Raw genomic sequence first — 16,487 nt, forward strand, 5'->3', positions numbered from 1 at the left:
TCCTATTATTTTTTTATTGCTTTAATCGAAAGATTATTACTCCTGGAGTACGTATTTCACGGTTTTAGATTTTTAAACGACAACATCTATTTTTCGCGATTAAATGAAAAGTGAAAATTTTCAAGCGCGCGAAAACGCGACGCTTAAGTATGAATGTCGGGAAATATCCCCGTACGTCGTATTTCTGGTTCCCCCTCCCGCCCGGTGAGGTGACCTTGAGGCGAGGCTTAGCGCTGATACGTCGCAGGATGCTAGCGGATAGCTGAGTACCTTGCTGAATGGTAGCGCTTGGCTTAAAAAAGGTTTATTAATACCTTATCAAACGAAGAAAACTTTCCGAACTTAGCCAGTTTTAATAGGTGATTATTAAGACATGTTTCCCTGAGCTCTGTGCCTCATGCATGCATTGGTAACCTCAGACGATGTATAACACCTATCCTCTCGTGTAGAAACTAGGTCCCTGTGACGTCACGCGGAGTGGAATCGCATGGGCGCCAATCTGGCCTTTTTCAAATGAGGATAAAATTTGACCCTAGCCATTCGTCTAAACCGGTATTTCAAAAACCAAATAATTTGTGTATTATGAATACACTAATGGTGGGTAATGAATCGCAATTAATGCCTTTCGTTTTCTTTGATGAAGGAAACTACCCTATTAGAAAATGCCTTTATACGCGTAAGCTTGTAAGGTACCGCAACTTGGAATACGTCTTCCATTCTCCGTGAAAGGTATGGAGTGCAATTATAGAACAATTGAAACGTAATATATGGACTTATTAAAATAGCCAGTACCATGAAACTCGGTATTTCTAAATTTCCTCGATTTTTCTTCACTAATTTACAATGTTTAAAGTTACTCACAACAGATTACTTAAACTCAGTCCCGAGATCCTGGGATAGTGGAAATCACTCTCCCGGGACTGAATATCCCCTAAGGAAGGGTAGTCCCTATGGAGTAGGCTCACCTACGTTAATGACTCTCTTTACGCATACACAAAAGCAGGAGAGAGGAAAAAGTTAAAAAAATGTTCTCGGATTCCACAGGTTGCGATAGTAATCTCCATTGAGCGGGCGACTCTCATTGTTCGTGAGTCGCGTGGCAGCGGAGAAAAAGATGCGGTAATGAGCGTCGTGAATATTCATTCCCTTTTACGTCGCTTCGCCCTTTGCAGCAGCCTGCCAGGCAGCCAAGCCGGCCTGCTTGATGTGACCCTCCTTTGAGATTTAATGCTGCGGGATAATAAAATACGAGGGAACGGAGAGAGAGAGAGAGAGAAACAGCTGTAAGGAGAGTGATATTAAAGAGGCCTACCGTTTCTAAAGCCTGAATTACACGATCATTTTTTTTCGTCGCGAAAGTGATCACTATCGCGATCACTAGGCGAAATGATCGTCGCCGGTAATTGTTTTTCGCGTTGGCGATGGCGATGAGGATTCCCATCGCTATTTTTCATCACTAGTCCGGTCGCTTTTTCCGTCGCTAAAACCGTCACTAAAACCCCATATCAGCCAATCGGAACGCATGCCCGTATGGAGCGATTGCAGCGCAACGTTTGACAATTGTGGGAACGACATAGATAAACAAACACGCTACCTATATATTTTCGTGATGCGGGTCCTATGACAACGAGCTGTGATATCGGAAATGATGCGAAAAGCGACGGCGGGAGTGACCGTGTGATTCAGAAAAATGATCATTAGAGCGATCGCTTTTCGCGACGGGATAAGTGATCGCGATAGTGATTACTTTCGCGACGAAAAAAAAAATTATCGTGTGATTCAGGCTTAAGTAACAATAATAAGGCACTTTAATTGCAGACTAATGCTTACTGAAACGTTATTGACACATCAAAGGTGTTTTTCTAAAGTATAAAGAGTATTCACACGCCTTATACGAACAAATCGTTCATGGTAACCGCCTCACGAATATGGAACTCTCTCCCAGCCCATATAAGAAGCATGACAAATATCAATAGGTCCAAACATAGCACATATGGGTTTCTGAAAAATGCCTCCTTAACTTCAAGTGGAATTCCTCTTGTTTGTATTCATGTTTAGCCTAATTATTATTATTATTGTTATATTGATTGATACACATGTGAATAAATGGTTAGCTAAGTTTATAAATGTGCTAAATCACAGTGTTATCCTAATGTTTTGGTTTCTTTTTGAAAAAAAAATTGCTTTTTAATACTATTGTCATAACGAATTATCAACTTAGTTTCTGCACTGGTTGCATTTGTCCGTAATTCTATTTATTTACTTCTTTTCTTCTATTTATCTACCATTCCTGAAAATTTAAAAAGCTGTACATTTATTTTCTCATGGGCTTTTCAAAATAAACGAAATTATTATTATTATTATCATCCCAGTATTCGAAAACGCTTTCAAATGTGTTCTTGTTTCATAATCATTATACGACATTTAAAAAGCCGTACTAAGGCGTACTAAAACACTAATAAGACGTTCAACGTGTAGAGTAACGGCAAAAAATATTATGCAGCATTCTAAAATGCCTTAAAATGGATACTTTGTTTTCAGTTATGATAAGAAAATTAAAAAAGGCTTACTAAGGCGAGCTAAAACATTAATAAGACATTTAAGGCGTAGTGTTATAGTAAAATGTATTATGCAGCATTCTAAAACACCTTAAAATTCATACTTTGTTTCTAGTAATGATAACATGGCACTTTAATGGCACAATAATGCGCACTGAAGCAATTTTAATACATTAAAGGTGTTTCTGTTAGGTAAAAAGAGTAACCTCGCATTCGAAAACGCCTTAAAATGTGTACTTGTTCCAAGTAATCATTAAAATGCATGTAAAAAGGCGTACTAAGGCGTGATAATACATCAATAAGACATACAAGGTGTAGTGTAACAGTAAAAAGTATTTTAGTTTTAAGGTTTTCGCAGCGAAATTATTATTAAATAACTGTAATAACTGTAATATTATAATTAATTATTATTAAATTAGTTTTCTTATAATAGTGCAGTAAAAAGTATTATTCAGCACTCCAAAACTACCTACTAAAAATGCATACTTAAGTCTCTAGTAACGTTATTGAATCATTTATAAGGCGTAATGGGACGTAAAGATTTATTACTGAGACATAGAAACGGTAAAATGTTTTTTGAGCATCTGAATACGCCTTTTAATGCTTTCGCTAGTAAAGTGTTGCAGTAAATCGTCCGCTCTCCTCGACAGAAATGGAATGCACCTAAACCAGTATAGTAGTAACACGTGGCGTAAAGGCGTACCAAACAGCCAGCACCATGAACTATGGTAAAACTTTCTAGGAAATTCAGGAACCTGGAAATTGAAAATGGGTCAATTCTGTCTCGTAGGGAAATTTAATTTCACAAAAAGATTCAATTTTATCCTCGTTTGCAGTTTTTTTTCCTTCCATATGTTTCCTGCATAGCAAATTTAAAAAATAATAAAAATGAATCCATTTTTTACAGTAAGTTTCCAAACGTGATCGTTTCAACACAAATTCGGCATAATACTTCGATTTTTTCGGGGTACAGAGACCATTAAACCATATACCAATTCACATATTAGGCACACATCCGAGTATTTAGGCTGACTATTTTAACCCTTGAAAGAAGCAATTAATGCACATTAAACTGAAAAACTTTAACTTTGCATAATAATCCTGATCATCGTGAGAGGGCTTGTCCGATAACGTGGCCGTAAAAAAATAAGTATTCCTTTTTTAGTATTAAAGTTAAGTTTCTAGATATTGGTTTTCTCCGGTTAAAAATTAAAATTGCCATTAAAAAAAGGTTAAGGCTCCACGATGCCATTAAAAATTAAATCGGCAACCTCATCTTTGGTTATACAGTTAAAATTCTCGTTAAGTCTACAAATTAGACGTTAAATGTAGCTTCCCATATTCCATACACCTGATGCTATGCAATAGCTTAATTAGCGGTTATTGGTGAACTGCATCATTAAAAGCTAGCAGTGTTAGCATCAGAAAAGTTTCTTTTCGACTCACACAAAAATCACGAGGTAGAGTTCCATCCTGTCCCTGGTAGTGGTGATGATTCATGTGCAGGAATAGGTAATTACTGCACGGAAAATCTTTAGCCCGTTGGTGAACCTAAAAGAAGAATACCTAAATATTTAAAGAAAAATAAACTCTAAGCTTGATTTCGACTGCATAGATTTCCAATATTACTGAAGCGTTGAGATCTTGGCGGCGATGTTAATGTTAAGCTAATCGGACATTTCCAACTATCTTTCCTTGATTTTAACTAATACGTTTTCAAAATAATTTTCAATTTATAAATGAAAATAATTGCAAAAATAATAATCAATGGATATTCCCCCAAAATTGGGCGAAAAAAGCTACGATATTTTTATCATCACAATAATTAATGCACTACGCACTTCCTTACAGAAATCATCGACACTTATAACAAATACATCCTTTTGCGAATGACGACACCAATACAGTTACAACAAAACCTCGATGGAGGCATGGAGGACTATTTAAGGTAATATTCGCGATACCACAAGAATTGAAGATAGATGAAGGTTGATCGCTGGCTATTCCCAGCAAAATATTACAACCGAGTTTCGTAATGGAGATGTAGCATTTTCCAAATTCTGTTGTCCTATGCAGAAATAAAAATTTAAAAAATATGTGCAAGGATAAGCAGATAGATGATAATTTTGTCTACATCTGAGTGTTGTTGGACATTGAAGTATAATCACAGGGTTGAGAGGAAAAAAATACCCTTTCACCTAACTAATTGATAATAGCCATTCGAAAATTAAAATACCTAATCTGAGTTTGAATACCAAATTAGGTAATTGATTTTCCCTCCGTTGAATTTTTTATCACATTTGAGCGCAAATGTGGCTCTCCATAAAGATTTACCGCTGACTAGTCCGCCGTTATTTCTGCACAAACCAAAATAAAATAGCTCCCACGGGAAAATAATTGATTACACGATGAATTTCCTTGCGCGGGAAGATGAATAAACACATTTACCATCAAAATCGCTCTGTTTAAACACTCAAAATTGTCCAACCGTACGAACATATTTCCAGGAAAGAGATTCTGTTCTAATTTCGCGCGTTTATACCAGCTATTTTCCAGCCACGTACATAGTTGCTAAGGGTAACATCATCGTGTAAACACGGCTTTAACTCATTTCCGCCATGAAAACTTTCTGCATGCGATTGTAAAGATATTTAGGTTTGTTGTTACTTTGGTCGTTTTTAGTAATCCAGGGAAATAGTTTGATAATAAATCATCTTGTTTCTTCAGAATACCTCGTAACCATTTAGCTACACTGGGTGGTAACGAATTCACTATCTAATGTTGTTCTACTTCTATGAATGACGTGCGAAAAATCCACAGAGAAAAATCGTTCGCCTTGACCAGGATTCGAACGCGGATGCCCCCGATTTTCGATCGATTGCCTTAACCAGTTCAGCTACCGAGTCGTCATTCTATCCTATGGAAATTTGCGGACTATACCGGCCAGGGTGGTATGAACTGCTGAGCATATGATGCCAAAAGCAGTCCAAATCGTGTGCTCAGTACCAGAGCCGGAGAGCAAAGCCCGAACTTTGACCACATAGAGGCGGTTGCTCCTGACTAATTTACGTATGCCGGGACTAGCCACGGTGATATCTTTAAGACGTCACCCGCAGAGACCGTTATAGTCCTCAAATTTCCACAGGGAAGAATGACGCCTCGGTGTCTTAACTGGCTTAAGCACTCGAACGGAAATCAGGGGATCCGGGTGCGACTCCTGGTCAAGCGAATGATTTTTTCACGCGGATTTTTCGCACAATTTGTGCATTGCGGGTGACTCCGTAAAGAAATCACCCGGTCCCGGTATTCTTGAAAAAAATATTTAAAAAATTCTATCAATGACATTGATAGAGAGGATGAATCTTCACGGGAAACATAGTTTTGGATGAAAGAAAGTTAAAATAATTAATGTTGCACCCGTCTCTTTACGACGGCGGGCTTTTTTCTATCGGTTTCAAAAATGTACTAATAAGTGGATTAATATACTGCAAGCTTCAACGACATATTTGGGTGAATTCGAGAGCAAAAAGAAGAGCGGGGTTTCTTCGAGAGCTTCACACGCTCAGAATGGTAGGATGAATCCATACGGCTACGGTGGTCGGAAATGGGTTTAAGGAATTCAAAGAAAACTAAAAAAACACACCAGCCTTCGTGACCCACCTTAGTGACGACGAAGTGCAGGATCTGTCCCCCCACGGCCCGGACGGAAAGAACGAAGTCACCGGGCCTCGAAGTGCAGTCCCTGACGAGGAAGTCGCCCGTGGATCCGTTCTCCCCGCCCAGCACCTCCTCCGCCCTCTGCCGGGGGATGGCGCCGTGGTACCAGGCGTGCGATCGGAGGTCCCTGCCGTCCAACCCTAGTTCCCACTCGAGGGCCTTCCGGAGGGACGCGTCGGCCGCCATGGCCGCAGAAGAACCGGAGGCCGCCACCGGGGGTTCGGAGGCGAACGAGGGCCGGGGGGAGGCGGGAAGACCACCGCTCAGAGGCATTTCCACGCCCACAGCACCATCCTATGGAGAAACCAAAAAGGTAAGGGTTACTATAAGTTGCAAAATTCTGCCACTCGAGTTTGAAAACGAATATTATAAAATTTTCCTACCAATTCGCGGAAGAGAAGAATTTACCAAAATAGACGACATCTATCGAAGTTGAAGGAAACCATGTGGGCACAGAATAAGTAATATTGTATCATATATTTTTAAGTCAATACTTTCTATGCCTTTGAGCCATACGTAGCACCATTTTCATGTAATTCACGTGATTTGTCTTGAAATACATATCCTTAATTTGCCATTCTCTCCAAAAGTAGAACGATAATGTGCCTACATTTTATTTTTAACAATATTTATATAGTAAAGCGAACATCATATCGGCTTTTCGTCAAACTCACTCTTACATTTTATGGTATACTAATAATAACCTGGTCAAGTAATCGGGCAAGGCTAATTAGCGCATACCAGAACGCCAGCGAAATATTCCGAGGGCTTTAGGCATGCTTAAACGGTACATCACGTATATAACACGTACGAGTATTATTCGAGTACCACATCATATAGCACGTACGCTTAATGCCTAATTGAATGAACGATTTCGGTGTACCGGAACGGAATATAACATTATATGAATACACAAATCAAATTAGAAGAGGTTATATTTTCTGTTCATGCATCCGAAAAATTTGACTGGTAACACAGTGTATTTTGGCTTTCATTCTCGCGTTCCTGCATTAAGGTATTAACTTGGACAAGCTAATGAACCGTGTAAACAGGCCTTAATGTGAAAAAACACGGAAGTGCACATGAAGATGAAGAGAACTCTACAGGCAAAACCGTCACAGTTCGATGATGTTAAGAAAACACGTGAATTAACGATGTCATGGCGCTGACGTCAGTATTCAATTGTGGGAAGACATTTCATTAAATTATCATCCCAATTCGCGGAAGAGCCAGCTATGCCGCAAAACCTCAAGCCACATCTGAGGCGAACCAGGACGGATAGGATCATTTAATTGATTACTCTAGTTCGCCCCCGGCCTCGGCCAATTAATCTGACCTACGATTCGTAGAAAGTCACCTCGTAATCAATGAGAACCGTCACGGACTTAGATCGAACTCTATATTGAGATGCGTCACGGCAATGTTTGATAGATCGAAAGATTGACGCAAAAAGATTCCAATAGCCGCTAACGCTGGAAAGAATAGGGAAGTTTCCTTCATCAAAGACTACGAGTGGCATTGATTGCGATTCGTTACCCAAAATTGGTGGATTCATAATATACAAATTTTTAAATTAAAATTTAAACAAATTAACAAACGGTTTTAGAAATCCCAGTTGAGACGAATGTTAATAGTCAATTTTAACCTCATTTTAAAAAGGCCAGATTGGCGCCCATGCGATGCCACTCCACGTGGCGTCTCAGGGACCTAGATTCCATACGAGTTGATAGGAGTTCTAAATCTTCTGAGATTACCAATGCATGTATGAGGCACAGAGCTCAGGGAAACATCTCTTAAAAATCACCTATTAAAACTGCCTATGGTCGGAAAGTTTCCTTCGTTTGATAGAGTATTAATAATTCTTATTTAAGCCAAGCGCTACCTGTTAGCAGGGTACTCTACGCTACCGCCATGCTCGGCAGCAAGCAGCTTGCATCGTAGCGGCGTTCATAGCCTCGCATCCAGGTGGCCTCACACAGCAGCAACCAGACGTCACATGGGCTTTTCCGAGCATTTATACTGAGCCGTCGCGTTTTCGTACGCTTGAAAATTTTCACTTTTCATTTAATCGCGAAAAATAGATATTGTCATTTAAAAATCTGAAAGCGTGAAATACGTACACCAGGGGTAATAATATTTCGATTTCGGCAATAAAAAAATGAGAAACCACCCTCTTGAATACACTAGCCTCGAATACAATTTCTGCTGCATATAAACAGTCAGTAAAGGTAGGTAGGCGCAGCTATGTTTCCATGTTGTCCTTCATCCTCATAAGAACAGTGTCATCGCCTTCAAACCTGAAAAGGCCTGCTGCAAAGCCGGCAAAGTTGTTGTAACGAAGACGAATCGACGCGGAAGACAACCCAGAAACCTAGCTGCGCCTACTGCTCCACTCTGCGGAATCCTCCACCGACTAAGTATGGGTTACTAATGCTTCAAAACTGAGCAAAAAGTAACTATGAGTGCTATGCACTTCCAATGTACGTATTGCCAATACGAAACCTTTCCTTTAACGAACTGATAACTCCCCGTTGCATAATTTTGACATCCAAAAATAACATCACTTACGGTCCTGATTTATATAAAGTTGCGCACTAAACATGTCCTCCTGTTTTCAAATAAAGAAATCCAACAAATAATTAAGCTCACCTGCGTCAGTACTTCAACGTAAGCTCTTGATGCTGACCTTCAACGACGTAAGAGATGCGGAGGAAAATAAATGGTAAATATCCGAACAGCAAGCTGACATGTTGTGTGGCATGCAAACATTCTTGCGCGCACCTACTTCCCTGTCATCCAAGTGACCGTTATCTCGGCCAAGAAAAGCTGTGCATATGTTTGCTTACGAAAAAGCAGTCCATTGCAGTTTATCATTTTTGTGTACAGCAATAATATTGACACTTCGCCGTTTCAGCGGAGTACATGGTTGATACATGAAAAAGATAAAATTTCTGAACATATGCTTGTTCTATTTTAGTGAGTCCTAATATGAAACAGAACTGTGCTTTTTTTAACTTATGCCAACGATATTTCAGAGAATTCAGTAACAATTTTGAACACCACAACGAGAATCTGTTGATCATGAAAATTGAAAAATGCTACAGACATGTTGATATACCTTCTCCCAAAGCGAAGAAAGAAATTTTAATTTCGAGAGCAATAGGTAATAGAACACCAAACAGAATAATTAATTTTTCACTATAGCAAAGGTCTGGGAGAGTATCTGATAGTGTCATCCACAAAAAAAATGGTAAGTAAATAAATACACACGAGTGAGATTAAGATTGTTGAGTCATGGTTAATCCTCTCTCACTAAAACATTGAATGACTATCTGATAATATCATGCATCTCATCACAAAGCATTGAAAAATTTAAACATCGAAAACGTTATATAAAAAACTTTAAAGAATTAAATCTTTTATTTCTAAGAGACTACCACTGAATGTTAAACCAATATTCGATTTGATGACGCTTAATGACGAAGATTCATCAGCTAAATTAGAATAGGTTCATTTTCTGTACTTGCATTCGTACAATCTGGGTAGTTACACTAAAATATTAGAGTCGATTCATGAGTCCATGTATTTTTTAAAATATAAAATGAACTATTTAATGCTTCACGTAACCAGGCTCGTTCATACATATTGCGTAACTCGTTAATTCATCGCGTAATTTTATGGGTCGTCCATGAGTTGGCTTCAAAATTCATTCATTAATGGCGCATAATCAGAAAGATAGATATTTGTCGGTCATCTCAAGCCGGTCAGTGGGACGATCAAACGATCACCCTCTGAGAAATAAGACGATTTTATGAAATATACAAGTGGTCAAGAGTAAAAACCAGTCCCTATAAAACAAAAGAATAATTTTTACCTTTGCCAACGATAGAGAGAGCTTCTGATTCAAATAAACAAGCAAATTAACACAAATTAGCAAAACTAAGTTCATTAAGTACAGTAAGATTAATGTCTACACAATTAATAGCACGCAGTTCCCATCAGCCCCTTCCAATTAAGAATTTGAGAGACTTCCTGCTCATGGAATAGGGGTAGACCCTCAAAGATAGAGAGAAATTTAATTACCAAAAACATTTACGATGAAGAAAAGTGACTGAAAAAGGCACTGATTGGCTTAATTAAATCACGCCTGTCGTTTACTCAAAACAAAATATTGTCCCAATTGCAATGGTATGGCCGAGTCCGGCACAAAAAGTGGAAATGATATAACGAGGATATTAAACTGGTCTTCGAAAAAATATACAGACATTAAGTGACTTCCAGTTCATGAAATAAATATATAGACATCCTCAAAGATGGTGAGAAATATAAATACCAAAAGCGGTTCGTATTTACATTGACGACAAGTGATTAATGAAGGCGTTGATTGACCTAATTAAATCAACCCTGCGGTCTCTTCTCGAAACAATATATTGTCCCAACCGCAACGGTATGGCCGAGTCAGGCACAAAAAGCGGAAATGATGTAACGAGGAACTCGAACTGGTCTTCGAAAATATATAGGAACGCCAGATTATCCGAGGTTGCGGTTTCCCGGGCCGCCCGCCCGCCCACTGGCTTGAAGCGGAGCATCCGCTAAGGCCGGAGCCGCAAAAATGAAGAGAACACGATGACTCATCGACGACTTCGATAAAAATTTCCGTCGCCTTTCCAAGCCATCGGTCGGAGTAAACCTGTTCCGGGGTAGGATGGGAAAAAAATCGATCGGTTACAATGAAAGCCCATCCCGTCTTGAGACGAAGTCTCTTCTACGTCCTCTTTTTATTCTAAGCGTCCAGAGGCGGATGGCGGCGACACGCTACCTCCTCCTCACTTCACTTGAGAGCCAAGAGGAGTGAGGAAATGCAAAGCTGAGCGTGGGGAAGCTAACCGAGGGACGGTGAATGAACTTAGCACTCGCACGAGTGGGATACGTAAGACGACAAAATAGAATGAAGCAGGAATAAGTCTTTTAAAGGGCTGGTCGCGCGGCACATTAACACGTGCGATTTTTTGTTTTGTAGTACGTTCGAGTTACGGCGTGGACCAGGCGGAATGCATTCAGGAGGCCCAATTCCATCTCATAGGAGACTGATTTCTGATGCCACTTCGATTTCGTTTCTATCGGTTTTCAAAAATGTCCGCGGTGCTGTGGTGAGTGCAATGCGATCAACGTTTTTCCAATAGTTTACAAAATATTATTCGTAATTGAGAGGTATAGCATTGAAAAGTTATAAAATGGATAGATCACATCATCATGTGCATAAATTTAGGTTAAGAGCCTTAATTATACCTAATTTCCTCGCGAAACTCGGATCACACTGTCCGTCAGCGACGCGAGCGGCGACTTTTGTAAACCGACTTAGATGCGCCGTGAGTGACAACACATTTAGAGGCCGACTTGAGGATCCTCTTTTGCAATACGACGCAAACGCACAAACAATTTTTGGGAGGGAAGAAGAGAAACCTCGTGAAAACCTTAGCAAGAAGCTTAAGAATACAGGGATTAATCGCGGTCATTACTTTACGGGAGTCACTCGCAATGGAAAAATTGTGCGAAAAATCCACAGAGAAAAACTGAAAAACTCATTCGCCATGAACAAAATTCACTAATTCTTGGTTAATCTTGTGGTAATCCATTATAAGTTTTTCCTGGATGTACACAATTACTTATACCACTTTTTTATATTTAAGAGCGCGACCCGGGTTTCAATGAATAATCATCATCATCAGGCGCTAATTATGATTAAATCAAAATTATGATTAAATCTATGTCAAATCATAAATAGCGCCTGATGATGATGATTATTCATTGAAACCCGGGTCGCGCTCTTAAATATAAAAAAAGTGGTATAATTAATTGTGTACATACAGGAAAAATTCATTCGCCGTGACCGGAATTCGAATCCGGATCCCCCGATTTCCGGTCGAGTGCATTAGCCAGCTAAGCTACCGGGGTGTCATTATTCCCTGTGGAAATTTGAGGACTATTCCGGACAAGGTGGTTTGGACTTCTGAGCATATGATGCCACAATCAGTCCAAATCGTGCGCATAGCGCCACAGCCGGAGATCAAAGCCCGAACTTAAAACACATAGAGGTGTTCGCTCGTGACTAGTTTAAGTAAACCGGAACTAGCCACCAGGGATGGCAATCGAAACTAAACGAGAGACAAAACCAGTAAAATTTCAATAGTTTAGTTCCCGGGGGCGAAATGTAGAAACGAACCGAAAAAGAATTAAACCCGCGGAGCTAAACTGAGGGTCGAAACTAAACTAAATCTCTGGGATGATGCGAAACACAGATAATGTTTCGAACCGGAAGGACCACGAGCTTCACCTTCGAACAGTTTAGTTTCGACCAACACAGCGAGTGCGAAGTATTGTCGAATGAAGTGTAGGTTCGCCCTACCGCGTCTAGATGCATGGGGAACTTTTCCGCTCATAATGCGCAACGCAGTATCCAGGCGCAATATTACGAAGCTAAATGCTTCTATCATAAAATGGGTCTCAACTATTCCCTCTTTTTACCCCCTCCACTCAACTTCTAGGATCGAAACTTAGCCATGAGCAACGGAGTTTCGATTGATTTAGTTTCATTTCTGGGAGTAAAGTTTCATTCCGGGTCGAAACTAAACTCCTTGGTGATTTTAATTTTGTGTGGGAAGTAAAACTAAACCTTGGCCTCGTATTTTAGTTTCCCTCCGGGTCGAAACGAAATATTTTCGTTTCGTTACACTTGCCGTCCTTGGTTATAAGACACATAAGACATGATGGCCTGAGAAGACAATCGTTGAGGGACAAATAGATGGCAAGAACGGAAAAGAAAGACGTCGAACAAAATATACGAAACAGGTGCAAAGGATGTAAAGCAGAAGGATTATGCAGGTGTTAAAAGATTAGCTGATATAAAAATGGAATGGAAACCTGCGTCAACATTGGCATCCGTGAAATATCTAGGAGTTAGACTCAATAATGATCTATCGTGGAATAAACATATTCGAGAAATAACCGGTCAAGCAAATCGTAAAATGGGTTTTGTTAAAAGAATGTTAGGAAAGTGCGACGATAAAGTGAGAGAAATTAGCTACTTTTCCCTCGTTAGACCTCATTTGGAATACGCTGCCAGTGTTTGGGACCCTCATGAAAAAGGCTTAATAACAGAGTGAGAACGCGTGCAAAGAAGAGCTGCCAGGTATGTGAAAGGTCGTTACGATAGTCTTGTTAGTGTAACTGACCTCTTACAATTAGATAAACTCGGATGGGAATCTCTGTCGGACCGTAGATTGAAAAATAGACTAAACCTTTTAGATAAATTCAAGAGCAGTGTCTTTTCTGACGAAGTTAACCATATCTTACGGACGCCAACATACTACGGAAGATCAGATCATATAAATAAAATAAGAGAGATAGATTGTAGAACAGACAGATTCCGAATGTCATTTTTTCCACGCTCAATAAGAGATTATAATGGCAGCAATAGAACGCGTAAATAGCTTGCATGACTTGTAGTGTAGCCTACTAAACTATGTAAAATTTAATGCATGTTTCTTAATTCAATTATTATTTCTAACAGCATATAGTAGTATAGTTTGTTATTATACGGGACGTTTTTTGGACGATGTGGTGTCCAAATGCATGCTGTATGCTGGTGATTGATCACCCCCTGCCAAACACCCTAGAGGTGGCTCGCAGGGTATTATGTAGATGTAGGATTGTTGACAAGTGATGATGATGATGGCACGGATAATTCATGAGGCATGGGAGCTTTCGAAACGTGGTGCCGTAGAAAGATAATGAATACCAAATGTATGAAAGTCGATGAATACTGCTCAATATCGTTTCAGTTGATAAACGACATTCAGCAGCTATTGTAATGAGCCCCCACTCGGAGCTCGAAACGTCGGCACAAATGGACCTTATAACGTGGTGGGAATCCCGAGATAAGTTTACCCATTTAGGGAAGAAGTTTGCAGTCACTAAGAGCCACGATTCAAAGAGTCCCACGCATGATGGCGGAATGTCCAGAGGGCAAAAGGAAAGTGAGCGGGCCGAAGTAATGTTCGTCTGATCTCTTCTTGGCTCCGAGCGAGGGATGCCGAAAGATAGCCGGCCGGAAGAGAAAGGGGCGGAAGTGCTTATCACCACCCCTGGATGGCAGTGAAAGGTGCGCGAAGACCTTCCTGCCCCGCAGGCCAACAAAATATGGAGGATGCTGAGGATCCCAGAGTAAATACGAAAAAAAAACACTCGCGGAACATTCGCAGTAACCAAAAGCTGAGCCCGATATCCCTTAACGTCACTGTCAGTATGAGAAAAGGAAAAAAATAGCAAATGAAGGGAAATGAAAATCACTTGGTATGTTCCACATCATCATCATTTTAGCGAATTAGGTTGGGAGCAGTTGGAGACTCGGAGGCTGCGCGCTAGGCTTAGATTGCTTGAACAATTGAGAATGGATATCTTTAAGAGCGACACAGGGAACATAATATTAGAGCCACACTATATTTCCAGGTCCGATAGAAGCGATAAATTACGAGAGATGTTTTGCCGAACGGATAGATATGGGAATTCGTTTTTCCCCCGAACCACAAAGGACTTTAATAAACGCTAGTCCCAACCTCGTTAGAGCACTTCATTTCTTTTCAGTTGTAAACGGCTGGTGACGTAACACCCCCTGCCACATGCCTTTTAGGTGGCACGCGGGGTATTATGTAGATGTAGATCATATGTAAACAATCCGGGGATTGGTTTGACGCGGCAATCCACTCCACACTACTACCTGCTGGCCTTCTCTTCATCATGATCACTGGTAAATAATCTTAAGATTGGCTTCCTAATCCTAATCCTTTCTGCTCCTAATACGCAGGCCAACAAAATATGGAGGATGCTGAGGATCCCAGACTAAATACGAAAAAAAACACTCGTGGAAATTCGCAGCAGCCAAAATCTGAGCCCGATATCCCTTAACGTCATCGTCACTGTGAGAAAAGGAAAAAAATAGCAAATTGAGGGAAATGAAAATCACTTTGTAAGATCCACATCATCATCATAAGTAAACAATCCAAGGATTGGTTTGACGCAGCTATCCCCTCCACACTACTACCTGTTGGCCTTCTCTTTAACATGATCACCGGTAAATAATCCTAAGATTGGCTTCCTAATTCTTTCTGCTCCTAATACGCCGTGAAAATCTAAGATCTTAGATTAAAAGACGATCTTCTGGTCATCATCATCATCATCACTGGTCAACAATCCTAAAGCCTGAATCACACGATCATTTTTTTTCGTCGCGAAAGTGATCACTATCGCGATCACTGCGCAAAATGATCGTCGCCGGCAATTGTTTTTCGCGATCGCGATGAGGATTCCCATCGCTATTTTTCATCACTCGTCCGGTCGCTTTTTCCGTCGCTAAAACCGTCACTAAAACCCCATATCAGCCAATCGGAACGCATTCCCCTATGGAGCGATTGCAGCGCAACGTTTGGCAATCGTGGGAACGACATAAATAAACAAACACGCTATATAATTTCGTGATGTGGGTCCTATGACAACGAGCTGTGATATTGGAAATGATGCGAAAAGCGACGGCGGGAGTGACCGTGTGATTCAGAAAAATGATCACTAGAGCGGTTGCTTTTCGCGACGGGAAAAGTGATCTCGATAGTGATCACTTTCGCGACGAAAAAAAATGATCGTGTGATTCAGGCTTAAGATTGGTTTGACGCAGCTCCCCGCTCAATTTTCCTATCAGCTAATATTTTCACACCTACGATTTTCATCTCTTTCACATCCTTCTTCTTCAAATTTCCCATAAATTACGTTAGAGAACTTAATTTTTCTAGCCGTCTACTTGTTCCTCGACGATTGTCTTCATCAGGCCATAATGTCTCAAAATATGGCCTGAAAGGTTATTCCGTCTTCTTATCAAGACTGTAAATATTCTAAATAAATTTTATTTCCCAACATCGTGGAAATTGCAAGTCGTCATTGCTCAGAGAAAAACTCATCCTTGGAGTAAGTGCCTCTCCAAAAACTGTAAATAACATCAAGACCGCTAATTTACTTATTCCTCTCAATTTTTGCAATTTTACTATGAAAAAAATTTGTTTGAGCATGAAGCACTCCGTTTGTAACAGAATAAAATAATCCTCCTATAGAGCATGGAAATAAATGATTTGGGTAAAATAACTGAAAGGCGTATATTATGCACTC

The 16,487-nt window shown here is 40.1% G+C and overlaps 1 protein-coding gene across 2 annotated transcripts in view; it reads right to left on the reverse strand.

Moving 5' to 3' along the window:
• LOC124165954 (SH2 domain-containing protein 3C) overlaps positions 1-16,487 on the reverse strand; it is a 278,828-nt gene that overhangs the window by 30,030 nt on the left and 232,311 nt on the right. Inside the window, exons 2-3 of one of the 2 annotated variants that reach the window (XM_046543501.1) lie at positions 6,219-6,569; positions 4,005-4,109 (exon numbers count right to left, since the gene is read on the reverse strand). In XM_046543501.1, the coding sequence (XP_046399457.1) occupies positions 4,005-4,109; positions 6,219-6,569 (456 nt within the window). The remainder of the gene's footprint in view (positions 1-4,004; positions 4,110-6,218; positions 6,570-16,487) is intronic. The other variant, XM_046543503.1, reaches the window with a different exon arrangement.

Source organism: Ischnura elegans, chromosome 9 (assembly GCF_921293095.1).
Source record: "Ischnura elegans chromosome 9, ioIscEleg1.1, whole genome shotgun sequence".
In the NCBI taxonomy this organism is placed as follows: domain Eukaryota; kingdom Metazoa; phylum Arthropoda; class Insecta; order Odonata; family Coenagrionidae; genus Ischnura; species Ischnura elegans.